This window comes from Pinus tabuliformis, chromosome J (assembly GCF_031772625.1).
Source record: "Pinus tabuliformis cultivar Carrire ecotype Pingquan chromosome J, CPIR1, whole genome shotgun sequence".
NCBI classification, from domain to species: domain Eukaryota; kingdom Viridiplantae; phylum Streptophyta; class Pinopsida; order Pinales; family Pinaceae; genus Pinus; species Pinus tabuliformis.
In genome coordinates this window covers 877,533,952-877,551,007 of record NC_142295.1, presented here as the reverse complement: position 1 = coordinate 877,551,007, position 17,056 = coordinate 877,533,952, and the positions used below count along the sequence as shown (strand labels likewise).

Here is a 17,056-nt window from a genome sequence, read left to right as displayed (position 1 = left end):
TTACATAATGCAATCACAACTTTGTTAATCTAGAAAAGCAAGAGAACATAAAAATTCAAAATTGTATAATAACACTAACAACAACTCTACATTATTTCCACTCCAAACCTACATAACATTTGCTTCAAACCTACATAACATTTGCTTCAAGCTTACATAATGCTAACTTGAAATCTATATACTATTGATCATTATATTAATTGTTAAATCACATGATGAATAAAGAGAAACAAAGATAATAACGTGTAACAAAGACTTTTAAATTCCAATGAAAATAACATTATAAACCAAAGTAAAACATAATATTAACATGCAATTCATACATGATATAAAACAAAATAAAATAAAAATATTCACAAGTTTTCAAATTAAATCAACTTATACCACATCACTATAACCATAACATATGAAAAGAAACGAACACAAAATAAAATAATTCTCATTACTTAATAAATCTGGAATGAAGATGAACCAATCCCGAATTTTCCAACTTTTGGAGCTAATTCTTTCAGAGGAAGTGACCAAAAAGTGAAATCCAAAACTTCATAATTCATTCATTTACCAGTCCAAAATTACACGTGTATAAAGAAAAGGTACAGAAATGCTAAAATTGCGATTGTAAAAGCATGTATGTTCCTGTGATCCTCTGGAACAGCTAGCATCTCTGTACCAAGAGAGTGAACAAATTTTAGGAAGAGAATTATGGTCATTGATATAATTACACTGACTGGTTCCCATAGGACCAGCCAAAAAGTTTATGCCCTCTCTCCACGGATACGGCGAGCGAGCTGGATATCTTTGGGCATGATGGTGATGTTAGAAATCTGCTATTGGAAACAACAAATGCTTTTAACGTTAAAGCAGTTTCTAATCTTAATGTGACCCGATCTAATCTTAAAGCATTTAGATCTTATCTTAAAGCAGTTTCTAATCTAAAGCATTAGATCTTAAGCGTTGAATTGGTATATGATGGACGTACCATATTAGAGTTAAATAATATATAAAGGATTGGGTCCTCTCTCTCCCACACAAGAGTTGTATTCTTCTCCATCAAGAAACACATAAAGGAAGTGAGGGCAAGAGGAGAGAAACCGAATTCTGAGAAGAAGACAGAAGACAGAAGATGGCAGCCATTACATCTTCCGCTGTTAGTCAAGGTATGTCATCTTAAACAACATATTAAGTTCTGAATGTGAAATATTTGGTATTGATGATCTTTGGGCTGTTAGTAGCTATATTTTACATTTGGTATCAGAGCCACAATCAATAACTGAATATTTCCTATGATTGCAATTGATCTGTTCTGTGCTTTACTCATGTGATTGAGCCTTCGGGAAACTGTGGGGGTTTCATGAAATGATCACGCATTCCTGAGTCCTTTGACTATGCGCCTATTGACCCCTGTTTGCATCCTTTCGTTGTTAACCAAGTCCTGTGCATGCTTCACAAAAGGGGTTAAGAGCTTACCTCTAGGTTTTCGAATGAACCCATTTCACTTCTCGAAGATATTAGGCCGCTATTTAGTGGCTGTAACGTGTTGAATTTTTCTTTTGACCAAGAGACTTACGACTGGCACTTATACAAATCAAGGTCATCGCTATAATTATTATAAGAACAATAGGGGCGCGTATTAAAATACGACTCCAAATCCCACAAAATTATGAATCCCGATGGCTAGCCGTTTCTGTGGTTCACTTCGCTGTATAGCCTGTCCGGTTCCATTAAAGCTGCATGCACATAAAACCCCATACTCCATTTCCTTCATTATTGTTTGGTGAATGCTCGAAAGCCACAATGACTGATCAGTATATGCTTGTTTCGAAAGTTATGTCATAAGCTTCTAGGATCTTCCCTCCTAAATAAAATAATTTTGGGTTTCTTTACATGTTACTCTTCACGCATGTCATGGATGCTATTCTTGGTTTATGATTAATATTATTGTGATGGCTTTGAAACAAACCGTGTCGATTCCAATTTTAAAATGTAACGCCCAATTGAAATTGAAGCGCTGAATCTTTGCGTGGACAAAGGGCGAAAATCCCAAATACGAAACGTTCGAATCGTATACGATGCCTATACGGTAAAGCTTCAAAATTGACACTCGCTTGCACGCTTTTTAGAAGCTTTCCAATATGGGATTAGACCTGACATATGGGATTGGTTAGAAACATTTTGATAAAGGGGATCACAGGGCAACTGTGTACGTTGTATGACAGGGAGGCGTGGCCTGTTCATTACTAAAATTTTCTCGCTTGCAAAAGTTGAGTAGAACTCCTGTAGGAAAGTTACAGTTTCGATTGACGTTTGAAATTTGGGCATAAAAGTAATTGCTCTATGACTGATTGTTTTGCATAAGGTATGTGTTATAAATTATTTATGCACATGAGATTTATGATTTTGTTAATCACCAAAGTGATCAAAATCAGAATGTTGTTTTGCATAAGGTATGTGTTATAAATTATTTATGCACATGAGATTTATGATTTTGTTAATCACCAAAGTGGTCAAAATCAGAATAATCATTTAGTGCATAAGTGACATAATGATTATTGATAGAAATTTCCAGTTATAATAATACCAATTAAAAACTGGCGTCACTAATGATAGAACCTGAGAACTTACCCAAAGGAAAGTCTTGTTCTATAACTAGTTGACATGATGAGGTTTGATAGATATTTTGATTAAATAAATATTGATCATCCAAAGATGTCAGTTCTATTTAATTGAATATATTTATTACCTACTTATGTTTTGGTATTTAATTATGTTAAGTATAAGATAGTATCTACCCAAAGGAGTGCTATATTATACTATTATGTCTACATCTGAATCGCGTTAGTTATGAGCTTATAGTTATTTCATTTTTGATTTGCAGGTTATCTATCTTTCGTATGTTTTGAATCAAATTTAGTTGAAGTTCCTATTAATACATGGTGGCTTGATACTGGTGCTACAACTCATGTTTCCAACAATATGCAGGGATTTCTTACGATCCGAACCATAAATCCAAATGAAGATCGTTTTCTCTTTATGGGAAACAGAATGAAATCTTCAATTGAAGGCATTGGGACTTATCGTCTAAAGTGGATATGTATTAGACTTATACATTACCCTTTATGTACCTTCATTATCTAGAAACCTTATTTCCGCAAGTAAATTGGATATTTCTGGTTTTAGATGTATGATTGGATCTGGTTGTTTTGATTTATATAAGAATACTGATAATGTTGGTTCTGGTATTCTAATTGATGGTTTATATAAATTGAAACTGAATGACACTTATGCGAATTCCTTGTTGAATGTAGTAAATAATGTTGGATGTAAACGTAGCAGGTTGAATGAAATTCTGCTTTCTTGTGGCATAAACGACTAGGTCATATATCCAAAGAAAGAATGATAAGATTAGTAAGTAATGAAATTTTGTCAAATTTGGACTTTAGTGATCTAGAATTATGTGTGGATTGTATTAAAGGTAAACAAACCAAACATAATAAGAAAGGAGCCACTAGAAGCAGCCAGCTTCTTGAAATAATACACACTGATATTTGCGGACCTATGGACACTCCAGCCTTTAATGGAGAAAAGTATTTCATCACTTTTATTGACGATTTTTCCCGTTATGGTTATGTCTATTTGCTTCATGAAAAATCTCAATCTGTGAATGTCCTTGAGACGTTTGTAAAGGAAGTTGAGAGGCAATTAGATAAAAAGGTGAAAATCATAAGGTCTGATAGAGGTGGTGAATATTATGGTAAATATAATGAGTCAGGCCAGTGTCCAGGTCCATTTGCAAAATTCCTCGAAAGTCATGGCATATGTGCGCAATACACAATGCCAGGTACACCACAGCAAAATGGTGTAGCAGAAAGGCGCAATAGGACGTTAATTGATATGATTAGGAGTATGATGTCAGATTCTACACTACCTAAGAATTTGTGGTCGTATGCTCTCAAAACCGCTAATTATTTGTTGAATAGGGTTCCTAGTAAAGCTGTTCAAAAGACTCCTTTTGAGTTATGGACTAACAGGAAACCTAGCTTAAGACACCTGCATGTTTGGGGTTGTCCAGCGGAAGCGAGAATTTATAATCCACATGAAAAGAAATTAGATTCTCGAACGATCAGTGGGTATTTTTTAGGTTACCCTGAGAAATCTAAAGGGTATGTGTTTTACTGTCCTAATCATAGTCCAAGAATTGTAGAAACTGGTAATGCAAGATTCATTGAGAATGGTGAAGTCAGTGGGAGTACTAGAAGAGAAATAGTAGAAATAAAGGAAACAAGGGTAAATGTTACATTGCCTAGAATAGTTCCTCCATCTACTATTACTCCAAATGTTGTTCCAGCTGTTGTAGAACAGCATGATGATAATGAACAACATATAAATGAAGAAGTACTTCCTGAAGGAAATGACTTACATAATACTGATATGCATGAACCACAACAAGTAGCATTAAGAAGACCTCAAAGAAATCGTAGGTCAGCTATTTCTGATGATTATGTGGTTTATATGCAAGAATCAGATTATGATATTGGAATCAATAAGGATCCAGTTTCGTTTTCACATGCTGTAGAAAGTAAAGAGTCAAAGGAATGGATTAATGCCATGAAAGAAGAAATGAAATCCATGCAACATAATGAAGTTTGGGATCTCGTTGAGTTACCACATGGCTGTAAAAGAGTCGGATGCAAATGGGTTTTTAAAACCAAACACGACTCTAGTGGTAATATCGAACGGTATAAAGCTAGACTTGTTGCTAAGGGTTACACTCAGAAAGATGGTGTTGATTACAAGGAGACATTTTCTCCTGTTTCGAAAAAGGACTCACTAAGAATAATAATGGCATTAGTAGCTCATTATGATTTGGAGTTGCATCAAATGGATGTGAAAACAGCCTTTCTGAATGGAGATCTTGACGAGGATGTTTATATGGATCAACCTGAGGGTTTTTCTGTAGAAGGTAAAGAACAATTGGTGTGTAAACTTAAGAAGTCAATATATGGGCTTAAACAAGCATCCCGGCAATGGTATATTAAGTTCAATACCATTATTACATCTTTTGGTTTTAAGGAAAATACGGTTGATCACTGTATATACCAAAAGATCAGTGGGAGCAAGTTTATTTTTCTGGTCCTTTATGTTGATGACATCTTGCTTGCTGCAAATAATTTAAGTATATTGCATGAGACTAAGGAATTTCTCTCAACGAACTTTGAAATGAAAGATATGGGAGAGGCATCCTATGTGATTGGAATAGAAATATTCCGTGATCGATCACAAGGAATATTGGGATTGTCTCAGAAAGGATATGTCGAAAGGATTCTAGAGAGATTTGGAATGAGTAAGTGTTCACCTGGAATAGTTCCTGTACAGAAAGGTGATAAATTCAATCTCATGCAATGTCCTAAGAATGATGTTGAACGAAAGGAAATGGAATCAATTCCATATGCATCTGTTGTTGGTAGCCTAATGTATGCTCAAACCTGTACTAGACCGGATATCAGCTTTGCGGTCGGTATGTTAGGGAGGTATCAAATTAATCCAGGAAGAGAACATTGGCAAGCTGCAAAGAAAGTTTTGAGGTACTTACAAGGCACGAAAGATTACATGCTCATGTATAGAAGATCCAATGAATCAGAGGTGATTGGATATAGCGATTCAGATTTTGCTGGATGCATCGATACTAGAAAATCGACTTTTGGTTACCTGTTTATGTTTGCTCAAGGCGCCATATCATGGAAAAGTGCGAAACAGACTATCGTTGCTTCATCCACTATGGAGGCAGAATTTGTGGCATGTTTTGAAGCCACAATTCATGCATTATGGTTGCGGAACTTTATTTCAGGACTTGCGGTTGTCGACACCATTAGCAAGCCGCTGAAAATTTATTGTGATAACTCTGCAGCAGTATTTTTCTCAAAGAACGACAAGTACTCTAAAGGTGCCAAACACATAGATCTGAAGTATCTTGTTGTGAAAGATGAGGTTCAGAAACAAAGAGTGTCAATCATGCACATCAGGACAGATCTTATGATTGCAGACCCTTTGACGAAAGGGTTACAACCAAGACAATTTAAGGAACATGTTCAAAGAATGGGTCTTGGTTGTATTAGTAATAATTGATGTGTGACATTCTGAGCTCTTTTATGTGTTTCTGATATACAATTATGTGTCTCTTGTTTTAATATAGTAGTACGTATTTTATGTAATTTTAAACAAGAAAGAGTCTTATAAAGATATTATGTTTAATCATTATGATTATGTGGACCATTATGCTGTTTTATATAAATTATGAGTATGAATTGATGGTTTGCTGGTATTGTAGTATATGGAAGGAAATGCATTGAATTAATAGTGCACAACCGCCATAACTCTCAGCAATTTATCATAATATGATGTTCAACACTTAATATTATGAATAGTCGGGTCAAGTGGGAGAATGTTAGAAATCTGCTATTGGAAATAGCAAATGCTTTTAACGTTAAAGCAGTTTCTAATCTTAATGTGACCCGATCTAATCTTAAAGCATTTAGATCTTATCTTAAAGCAGTTTCTAATCTAAAGCATTAGATCTTAAGCGTTGAATTGGTATATGATGGACGTACCAGATTAGAGTTAAATAATATATAAAGGATTGGGTCCTCTCTCTCCCACACAAGAGTTGTATTCTTCTCCATCAAGAAACACATAAAGGAAGTGAGGGCAAGAGGAGAGAAACCGAATTCTGAGAAGAAGACAGAAGACAGAAGATGGCAGCCATTACATCTTCCGCTGTTAGTCAAGGTATGTCATCTTAAACAACATATTAAGTTCTGAATGTGAAATATTTGGTATTGATGATCTTTGGGCTGTTAGTAGCTGTATTTTACAGGTGACCCTCTTGGCATGAATGGCACACAGGTTGGTGTCCTCAAACAGCCCAACCAGATATGCCTCCGCCGCTTCTTGCAGTGCGGCGACCGCTGACGACTGGAACCTCAAATCTGTCTTGAAGTCCTGGGCGATCTCCCTTACCAGGCGCTGGAATGGCAACTTTCTTATGAGCAGCTCTGTGCTCTTCTGGTACTTTCGGATCTCACGAAGGGAAACAGTACCGGGCCTGAACCTGTGAGGCTTTTTCACTCCTCCTGTTGCCGGAGCAGACTTCCGAGCTGCCTTTGTTGCCAGCTGCTTCCTTGGCGCCTTCCCGCCTGTTGATTTACGAGCAGTCTGTTTCGTTCTCGCCATTTTTTTTACTCTTCCTCTCCTCTGCTCTGCCCTGCCCACACAAATTCAATCAAATAAAATTCACAACTCTGACTCTGTTGTTGCCCTCCCGCCCCTTTTCCCTTTTATAGTCACCACCGCAAAAGCGTCGTTAAAGATTTCAAATTTCAATTGCGCGCCGACGCGTCTCCACCGTCGATTTTCACACCTAATCGATGGCTGCGATCGCGATCCTCCCCTCCCATCACACGGATCGCCACAGCCTTCTCTTCGTATCTTTTTAAAATTATTTTTAACCGTAAATATGTAATTCTTTGTTTGTGGGACAGGCATCTCTTTACGCAACAATTTCCCTATTTGATTTATGAAGACGTACATATTACTCTTTTATTTTTTTATTTTTATTTTTATTTTTTTCAAATAAAAATAAAAATGGAAATTTATATGGAGCAAAAGTTTTATATAAAAGTTGGAATCTATTTTTATCTTTGAAAAAACATCAATTTTTAGCTATATCACTTTTTGTTTTTATTTTTATTTTTTAAAACGCGAATTTTTTGTTATTTATTTTTTAAGAATGCTTGCATGTAATGTTCAACACAATTAATAAAAAACAATAGATGTTTCGTCTAACATTAACATGGTTGTTGATTTGGATCAAGGCACAACAAAAGTATGGTAATGAAAGGATCTAAATATCCCAACAAGCTCCAATGCTATTAAACAATGGATTTTATAGGATCATGAAATAGCGCAAGTTGCACAACATATTATTTACCAGCTATGTTTTGCTCCAAAAGTTATCTTTTCACTAGTTTAAGTAACCATTGATGTTTGAGAATGGAGATTTCTATAATTATTCATATTGTTTGTATCTTTCGAAGAAACTTGTGTAGATGTTTACCTTGTCTGACATTTTAGATGGACACTCCACCCATCAGCAGGGACCATAAAGCAAACATGGACCATCATCTATTTGCTTTCTAGTCCTTGATGATGGGTGGAGTGTCCACCCGAAACGTCAAACAAGGTAAACATCTACACATTTTTCTCTGAAAGATACAAAAAAACAATTGTTGTTGGCCTATGCTTCTCAAGTTGAACAGTTGTATATTATAGTTGGTGAAGTCTTCCACCTCACTGAATGAGGCTTGATTTATATGTATCCTAGGATATGGACTTCCAAATATGAACCTTTAAAATATATTTCAAAGGCATGGAAGATGTAAAACAATTTCCATCTCAGTCTTGTTTCTTAAAGATGGGAGACTCCATTAAGGTTTGGCATGGGAGTGATTTTATATGGAAACTTGGGCAGTTGTGAAGTGTTCTTAACTGCATTTATAGCCCATCTAATCATAGTTGCAACGAGATCTAACAAATTTTGGCTATTATGAGTTATGCAATGTAACCTAGCTTTATTGTCATAACATTGCTAAGGGTCAAATTGTCACCTTGCCATAACATTGCTAAGGGTCAAATTGTCACCTTGTCACTCAATCTACTCTACTTGCATTTTTTGTTAAAGGTGCACAACAAGCACAATGGTATCATTAAAGGTCCTCCTAAATTTGTTATGAAAGTTTATCATGAAGTACTTAAATTCATTCAAATGAAATTGGAGTTAATATTCATGTAAATAAAATATATTATTGTGTCTAATGGCATAAAACAATGAACCTTATTAGATTACTTTGTCGATAGGGTTCCTTACAATTAGATATGTATGACTACTAGGAATCAAACTAGAGTTGTCTTTTAGTTTAGCTTCAATATATAGCACCATGTCTTTGAGGTGGTCATATGTCACCCCTAGATGTTTCATACAACCTTGATGGCCTTATTTTAATGATACAAGAATTTATCTTTTAATGAAGTTGGTCAATTTTATTTCAATGTCTGAGTTGAACTATTGGGCCTACATATGTAGTGCTTAATATTCCCTTTAAACACATTTCACCTCTCTTTGGAAAATTCATTTTCCATTGGCCCAATGTTTCTTTAACCCCCACTCTCACAAGTGTGTATCTAATTAATTCAACCTATTTGAAGCCATACATGAGCAATTTTTTTATCTAGGTTGGAGTGAAATTTATTCTTTGGGTTGTTACATATATGACCTATCGAAGATAGTCTAACGGGTTAGCTCTGCTAGTTGTTGCCAATGTTGTTAGGCATTTGGTTAGTTCTATGCGAGTAGATGCCTAGTTCAAATCTCCATGTGTTAGGCACATTAATCTAACCAATGGGTCTATTAGGGATGCCATCCAAGAATATAGTGAAGCATCCCTTAGGTTTGCTTTGGAAAAAATAAATAAAATTAAACTTACCAAAGACATATTTCCATTGTCAAATCTTATACCCTAGGATTCAATATTTTCTGTTATTGGACAAGGTTGATTCTCCTGGAACTTTTCTTCCTAATTCCTTGATTAAGTAAGTTTAAAAGGCTTCCCCCTCTACTAATGGTGAAAGTTGGATAAAAGTGCTCATAGAGTGCTTATAGTTGATTGTTGGTCATCACAATCAAATCATACACACACAATCATAATAAGAAACCCATTGGTTCCTCTTACTAAGATATTAGACAAAGGGTCAAGCCTTATCCTTTCATGGTTGAACACACACACAAATGGTGAGGCAAGTGATCCACATAAAAATCTTAAAAAGAACACCCTTGATGGATTTATATTGCTCACATTTTAGAAGGAGGATGTAATGGTTCTATTGCAGTTGCTATAACAACCCTCCTCGATTCATATCAGTGCCTTGTGCTTAGAGATAATTGAGGGGCCCACCTCTTCAAGTAAGTTCAGAAGTCACCTTACCACCACTTGTGAGTTATGACCAACCCTCTAATGACTTTGAACAATGGAGGAAACCTTATGAGTCTAACGAAGTCTTGTTGGCCATTCTAGCAGTACAAAAACATCATCCAACACTAATAAGCTGGCCCTTAGAGAAGTTTTCAACTTGAGTTTCCTTTGAAGTTTTTTCCTTTTAGTCCTCCTGTAGTGTTACATTAAGCCTTTACCCAATGCTATAACACTCCAAAAAAACCTTGTTTTGTCATGTTTTCTCAAATTTATTGCTTATTCAAGCCACTATAGAGTAGTACTAACCCTTATCCCAACACCAAAGCGCTACAATGGACCTTAATTTAGTGCTACAGTCAATTTTTCTTCCCCTCTCAGTCTCTATAGTGCTCTCTTGGCCCCCTTCTCAACGCTACAACCTCAAAAGGTCACTCTTAAGCTCATTCTCTGCCCCACTCCCACCCCCCTCCCCTTCAATGTAGCACTGCACTAATCCTTTGTCTAAATCTATAACACTACATTGGGCATTAACACAGTTCTAGAGCACCTTCCTAAGCTCGAGTCGTGATGATTCCCTCAAGATATTCTCTCACTTGTGATGCTTTTTCCTAAGCCTTCCTTGCGGAACAATGGATGAAATGAAGGCAAAATTTAAGTCAAAATATGGTAATTTTTCAAGTAACTAAAGCTCATGAAAACTCTTTTATCATAAGCCTACAACCCTAAACTATTATCCCGCCTAGCTAGCTAGAGTTTTCCCACCAAAATACCTAAGGTTTCATGCCCATAACCAACCCAATACTCTCATGCTCAACTTGTGGATTATATCTTGACCAACTCTCTATCTTCAAGATTGGGTACATGAACAAATGTTTTCTTGCCCAAAAACCCTATTTTTCTATACATAGAAGATTCTCCATGGGAAAATGCATTGTCATTCAGTCAAGATTGCAAGTATTTTAACTATGATGATTAAGAGTGCTTCATAGGCTGAAATTTTAGTATTATTTTTCCCTGTTGTTGCAACATGTTATCTTTTCACCAATAGTCAACCATGTAACCAAGCCCCTAAGTTCTCTACATCTAACATTTCTAGGTTAATATGTATAATGGGCACATATTGTTTTCATTAACTATGTAGGAGATTTCAATATGATTGTTATTACTCTGAAGGCTAACCAAGTAGTGAAGCCCTTAGCTATGAGGGGTATTACATGGTGTAAATCAACTGGAGCAGTGGTACAATATTAAAAATATCACTTCATAGTGAGAGGATCATAATGAATCACTTATTGGGACCCAAGGAGGAGTAAATCCAAAAAAGCAAAGAATTGGAAGAGTTGTTGAAGGCAAAGGGAGTTGTTTTCAATATATTTACTAAAAACCTTGTTAGAGGCAACCTATGACTCTACTAAGCAGGAAATAGCCCTGGACTCATTCTTATTTTCACTAAAGTGTAACCAACTCCCACCCCCTTCAGTTATCTCGGGTTATGGGAGGGATACATATTTGACCCAATCTCCAAGTTCTATTATGAAGATGGGGTTACAACAACCTATTTTCTTAAACTTTTCAAATCTTAAAATAAACACCACCATCGTGTTTACCTCGATTTGAGTCTCTGATAGAAAGTTATTCCTGTTAGAAGTTTCGCCCATTAAAAGTGTAACACAACCCCTCTTAATTCCCACCAAAGCATAGGTTATAAGGAGGTGACTATTATGTTGACATGATATCCAAGGTAGCGTTGTGGAAATGGAGTCTAAAAATTTTGATCTATTTCTAACTTCTTTAAAACTTCATATGGAATAGTTCATCATGTTCGTCTTTTCAAGACAATTCTGACAATATAAATTTTGTCTCGATTCGACCTCTGGATCGGAATTTATGGCCACTTAAAGTTTAGTGTCATGTCGTCAATCTGTCACGTGGTGCCCTCGTGGTTGTCCCAGCCAACACCATTACTGCCACTTGGCGTCATACATATAAACCACTCTCTCTTACGCAAGCGCAATGGCCCATTACAACCATGTCACTCTAGAAGAAACTCTGCTCGGAGGAAACAATTTAGGAGGTTTGAGTGGAGTGGCACTTCAGGAACTCATGAGGCTTGGGACTCCAACATCTCAAAGAAAATGCCACAATGAAAAACCTTGAAGGAAACCTTTCTCGGTAGAATCTATTCTTAGCTAAAACACACATTCGCCCTCGCTCCTATCGCGTCATCTCAAACTAACTTCCTAAGAAGAAACGAAAGGGAGACACAATGTATTGGGTTCCAAAACACTGAGATCTAAGATTTTGAGATCTTAGTCACCAGTGGAGGGTCATATGAGCTGAAAGCTAAAGCATCAGCCAATGTTAGTGGGTTGTGACCATAATAAGTTAGAAGCCACGCTTGAGGGACTCAATCCATATCTTAGCTGCGATGGTTCTATGAAGGTTTTAGCCTGGAACAACGATTGGACCCATTACTCTTAAGGTTTTTATACGGCCCACTGCTAAACTATCTCTCCTAAGCTTCCCACATGATTTTTTCCCAACATCTATGTACATATACATTATGTTATCATTTCTAAGCTTAATAACAATAAAACAAAACCTAATTGTGTGGGCAACATAATAAATAGAATAGGGACTTTCCCATTCAATTTCAATACGACTCCTGAGCAATTATCAACTCACACGAATCCATGCAATGCCCAGAGTCCTACAGGGACTTAATATTCCATCAACATTTCACAAGAAAACAAGAAAACTCATTCCAGATTCGATTTACAGGCATGAACCACACACTTGAGCCTTAAATTAACATCATTATAGGTTCGTGGCCAACACAACATTTGATATAATTGATAAATGCAATAACTAACACTCCTCAATTATTAGCATGACATTATCCTATTTGCAATTAATAGAGGCAATACGGTAATCACAAGCACAAACATAAGATAATACTTATCTTATGCAAGGTCTGGCAACTGAGAGTGGGACTTTGGCTCTCCAACCAACCATAGACAAGCTACAACCACTATTACTTATAGTTGTCACCCTTGAGCCAGATTCCAAAGCTTGAGGTGGAGTGCTTTTGAGTATTTTAACCAACAAAAATGGCTGAAAGAGGATGCCACCAGGCCACATTGCCTTCATCCACCAGTTACACACTTGTCAATCACATTGTTCAAGAATATTCACATTCATGCCAACACATCAAACTATAGAGAACTTTAGCTTACTTTCAAGAGAAGAGAGTCCACTATAAGGAAGTTTCTTTAGTGGTCAAGCTATTAATGGGTAAATAAATCACTTCTTGAGGTGGTTCATTAGTGATTCAAGCACTAGAGATTCAACCCGAACGCAACTCCTAGTGGTTCTTCAACCCTCACCAACACCTAAGCGACTCTTCCCAAATCCAACAGGTTCATAAATCCACAAACTTCTAATGGTTTCTTTAGCCTTACAGGTAAGCCACTCTCTCTAAAATAAATCACCCAACAAGCCTCACTCAGAAGTTTCCTCAGCTAGTGCCCTTTTTCCAAGATTAAATTCAATGTTATAAATCACTTGAGTTCACTTTTCACTATGAGTTCATACACAACCACTCTAAACGTTGTGTTCTATGTAGATGCCTCCTACCCACGCATGAGAGAGAGCATGTATGAATCAATGATAGAATGAATGCCCTCCTTTCTTCCCCAAAAAACAACTAATTCCCCTCACTCTCTGTGATTTTCACAATAGTCCATGTCCTGGTAGTGCATCCCATGCCTGTCTTTAATTTTGTCCTTTTATTGCTTGTGGTTGGAGTTGAAGGAAACCTAGACCAATCCTTCCTCTTTTAGTTGAATTTAATGTAAAATCAACACATTTAATTATTTTCAGTTCTTCAAGCAACCTTCTACCTCAAGCAATGGAATATGTGTCCCTCTCTCAACCATTTTAAATAATTACAATTATTTACAAGAGAGAAATGTTAACCAGGGGATGTAAAAAAAATGGGGCCATGTCATCACTAGAAGACCATGTTGCACTGCCACGCCATCACCATGTGGTGTTTGAAAAGTACTCTTGTCGTGGAAGATCAGGTTACTCAGCATGTTAAAAATTATCATTGTGTGAAAAGGCCAAAGGCCAAGGCCATTGGTTGAAATAGGGTCCACATGTACACATCATGTTGAATCAGGGTCTATTGGTCTTGCCGTCACTTAATTCTTTTAAAATCCTGGTGACTTGAAGGCCCACGAGCCTAGTGGGGTCCTTCCCATCAGACATAATACCGACATGGATTCCTCCAACCTCGCTAATGTAGGTTTTAACCTTGTACATAAATTACCTACAAACGAATTCTTAAAAACAGAAAAAATTACAATGGCAATAACATAAAAAATATACGCAAAGATCTTCTCTTGGAACCCAAAACCAAGAAAACCAAATTAATTTTCATTATATTCCTTTCAATGTTACAATACATTATATACGTGTTGAACCCTTTATAAAACCCAATCCATTAAACCCATATTAGATCATAATTGTAGTTCCCTTAATCGGATCTACAAAATACCATGGGCAAAATCATCATGCCCAAAACCATGCACAAAATCATGGGTAGGTCCTCCCACCATCCTTGGGTCTACCCCCAACACATACCCAACAAGTCTTTGTTTAACTCCTTTAATATCCCGGTGGCTCAAAGGCCTTAGATCCTGGTGGTCCACCTCAACACATGTTATCTTGTGTCAATTCTCAGTCGCAGACTCCCTCATGTGATTCCTCCTTATGTTTGATGGCTTGAAGGCCTAATGGGGTCCACCCACTTATGTCATTTCAGGTCAACCATTTTGGCCGCAGGTTCATCTGAACTCTTTCAATGGTCTGGTGGCCCAATGGATGGACGTGGAGACCACATGGCATGGTTCTACTTGGCTAGGTTCTACCATCAAACCAACACTCTTATCTCTGTGCACATGTACATTTAGTTGTAGGGCAATGGACGATGGAAAATGTGGGGATTACATGGCATGGTTCCACTAGGACAAGGTTCCATCATCGGTCCCTCAGTGGCGAGATTTTCCTATGTAAATATGTATTGATCAATTTCGCTCTAACAGTCTCAATGACCATTAGAACACCAAGTTTGTGGTTGTCCAAAACAAAGGAGCAACTTCCCTAAATGCCAAATTTGTTGTGTGTTATGGAAAAAGGGCTTGGGGTCCTAATAACCTCAACCTTCTAGGTGATAATGAGCAGTAGGGAATAGGTACCCATAACACCAAATATACAAGTTTCTGAGACAAGAAGGGGCAAAGCCCCAACACCAAATTTACACAATTTGTTCAATGTTGCACATAGAGAAATGTTACTAGCCAAACTAACCTTCTTACCACTTGAAAACTAGTCAAACTTATTTAGATATCTATGATTATTTAATTAAATGAGTATAAGCATACAAGTTCTAAAATTGATATAAGAGGGATTGCAATCCCTCTATCAGACAATGCAAATACTTTGAGAAGATTGAACTAATATACTCATAAGCCATTGTTGTCAATTAAGAGAGCATAAATATATAGTTTCTCACATTAATTATGAACTAGATATTGATTAGCACAATCCATATGTTCATTATCATTCTAATACATACAAAATCTCATACCAAACATAGGCATAGCATGGAACATCAAAGTTCATAAATCAAACATATAAATGTAATGTACTTATTTGTATATCTCAAATTTGTTGGAAACTGAAGGAGGGACTTCCACTTTCCACCCAACCATAGGCTTGCTACATCTCAACCTTTTTACAGCTAACCACCCTCGAGCTTGATCCAATGCCTGATGAGATGCTTTCTCAAGAAAATTCACACCAAAGGCTTGGTTAAACACTCAAGAGATGGAGTCCATTGTCCAGGTGGTTTATTGACTTCCCTCTAACATTAAGCACCACAATTACCCATTCTTCCTCTAATTTTATTCACAATTATTCACCCAAGGTCCAAATGGGGTATTGCTCAGTCCAAGAGTTTGAATCCACTATCCAGGTGGTGTATCAACTATCTTTTCATAGTAAGCACCACAATGGTATGACGTCCATTGTCTAGGTGGTTTATCAACTTCCCTATAACAATAAGCCCCACAATGACCGAAAATTCCCTATTCAAGTAGTTTATCATGTATCCAACAAGAACCATAGTGATTCAATCATCCATTGAACCTACCACTAACCAAACCGGCTTACAAAACACAATCCAGTGGCCTCACATAGTTCCCAGTTATTACACCCAAATTCAAAGGCGTCTAATTCATGACAAGGATAATATGTAATTAGCTCCAACATCATTTTATCTTTTATTGCTATTGTTCCAACAACTCCGCACACTCCGTGATCAACAATGAGTGCCCTTCATTCTCCAAAGAGAGAGAGAGAGAGAGAGAGAGGGAGAGAGAGATAGAGAGAGAGAGAGAGATAGAGAGAGAGAGATCCTTGGGAGTTTCTCTTCTCTTTTTTCATTGTCTGTACCTTCCTAACCTCTCGTTGTGTTTCTGAGGGGTCATTGGGCCTGTCTCCTTGATCTGCATGGGGGAATGGGTACTCTCCTATTCCCCCACTGCCCTAATCACTTCTCATAAATTCCTATCAAGAAGTGGCTTAATTGGTCTGTAATTAGTGATTCAACATTAAGTTTAGGGTTGGGTCTTTCAAGGCACACAAACAAGTTCTCCCTTGGATAGTGGATTCATAATTCATCCCCTCCTTTAGTCAGCCATCACAAAAAATAATTTTATGTGTTTACAAAATATTTCCTTAGCCAGTCGTGGCTCCTACAGTACCATTACACAATCATATTTACAAAAATGGGGGTATAATGAAAGGGTTGTCACAAATCCCACCCCCTTAAAGGAACATTGTCCTCGTTTTTCTATAAAAAAAAAAAAAAAACAAAATTGAGCTTTACAATTGACAACTCTTACATTGGTTTGTACATTAAACAAAAATGGGTATAGCTTCCTCATTTGTTCTTCATATTTCCATGT

The 17,056-nt window shown here is 36.8% G+C and overlaps 1 protein-coding gene across 1 annotated transcript; it reads right to left on the bottom strand.

Annotated features, from left to right (window-relative positions):
• Nucleotides 1–419: 419 nt before the first annotated feature.
• On the bottom strand, nucleotides 420–7,300 carry LOC149229476 (histone H3.2-like). Its single transcript, XM_089375838.1, has 2 exons — nucleotides 6,877–7,300; nucleotides 420–824 (listed from the first exon to the last, which is right to left on the bottom strand). Exons 1-2 carry the CDS (start codon nucleotides 7,225–7,227, stop codon nucleotides 756–758), a joined length of 420 nt encoding a protein of 139 aa, XP_089231964.1. The 5' UTR covers nucleotides 7,228–7,300; the 3' UTR covers nucleotides 420–755.
• Nucleotides 7,301–17,056: the final 9,756 nt, after the last annotated feature.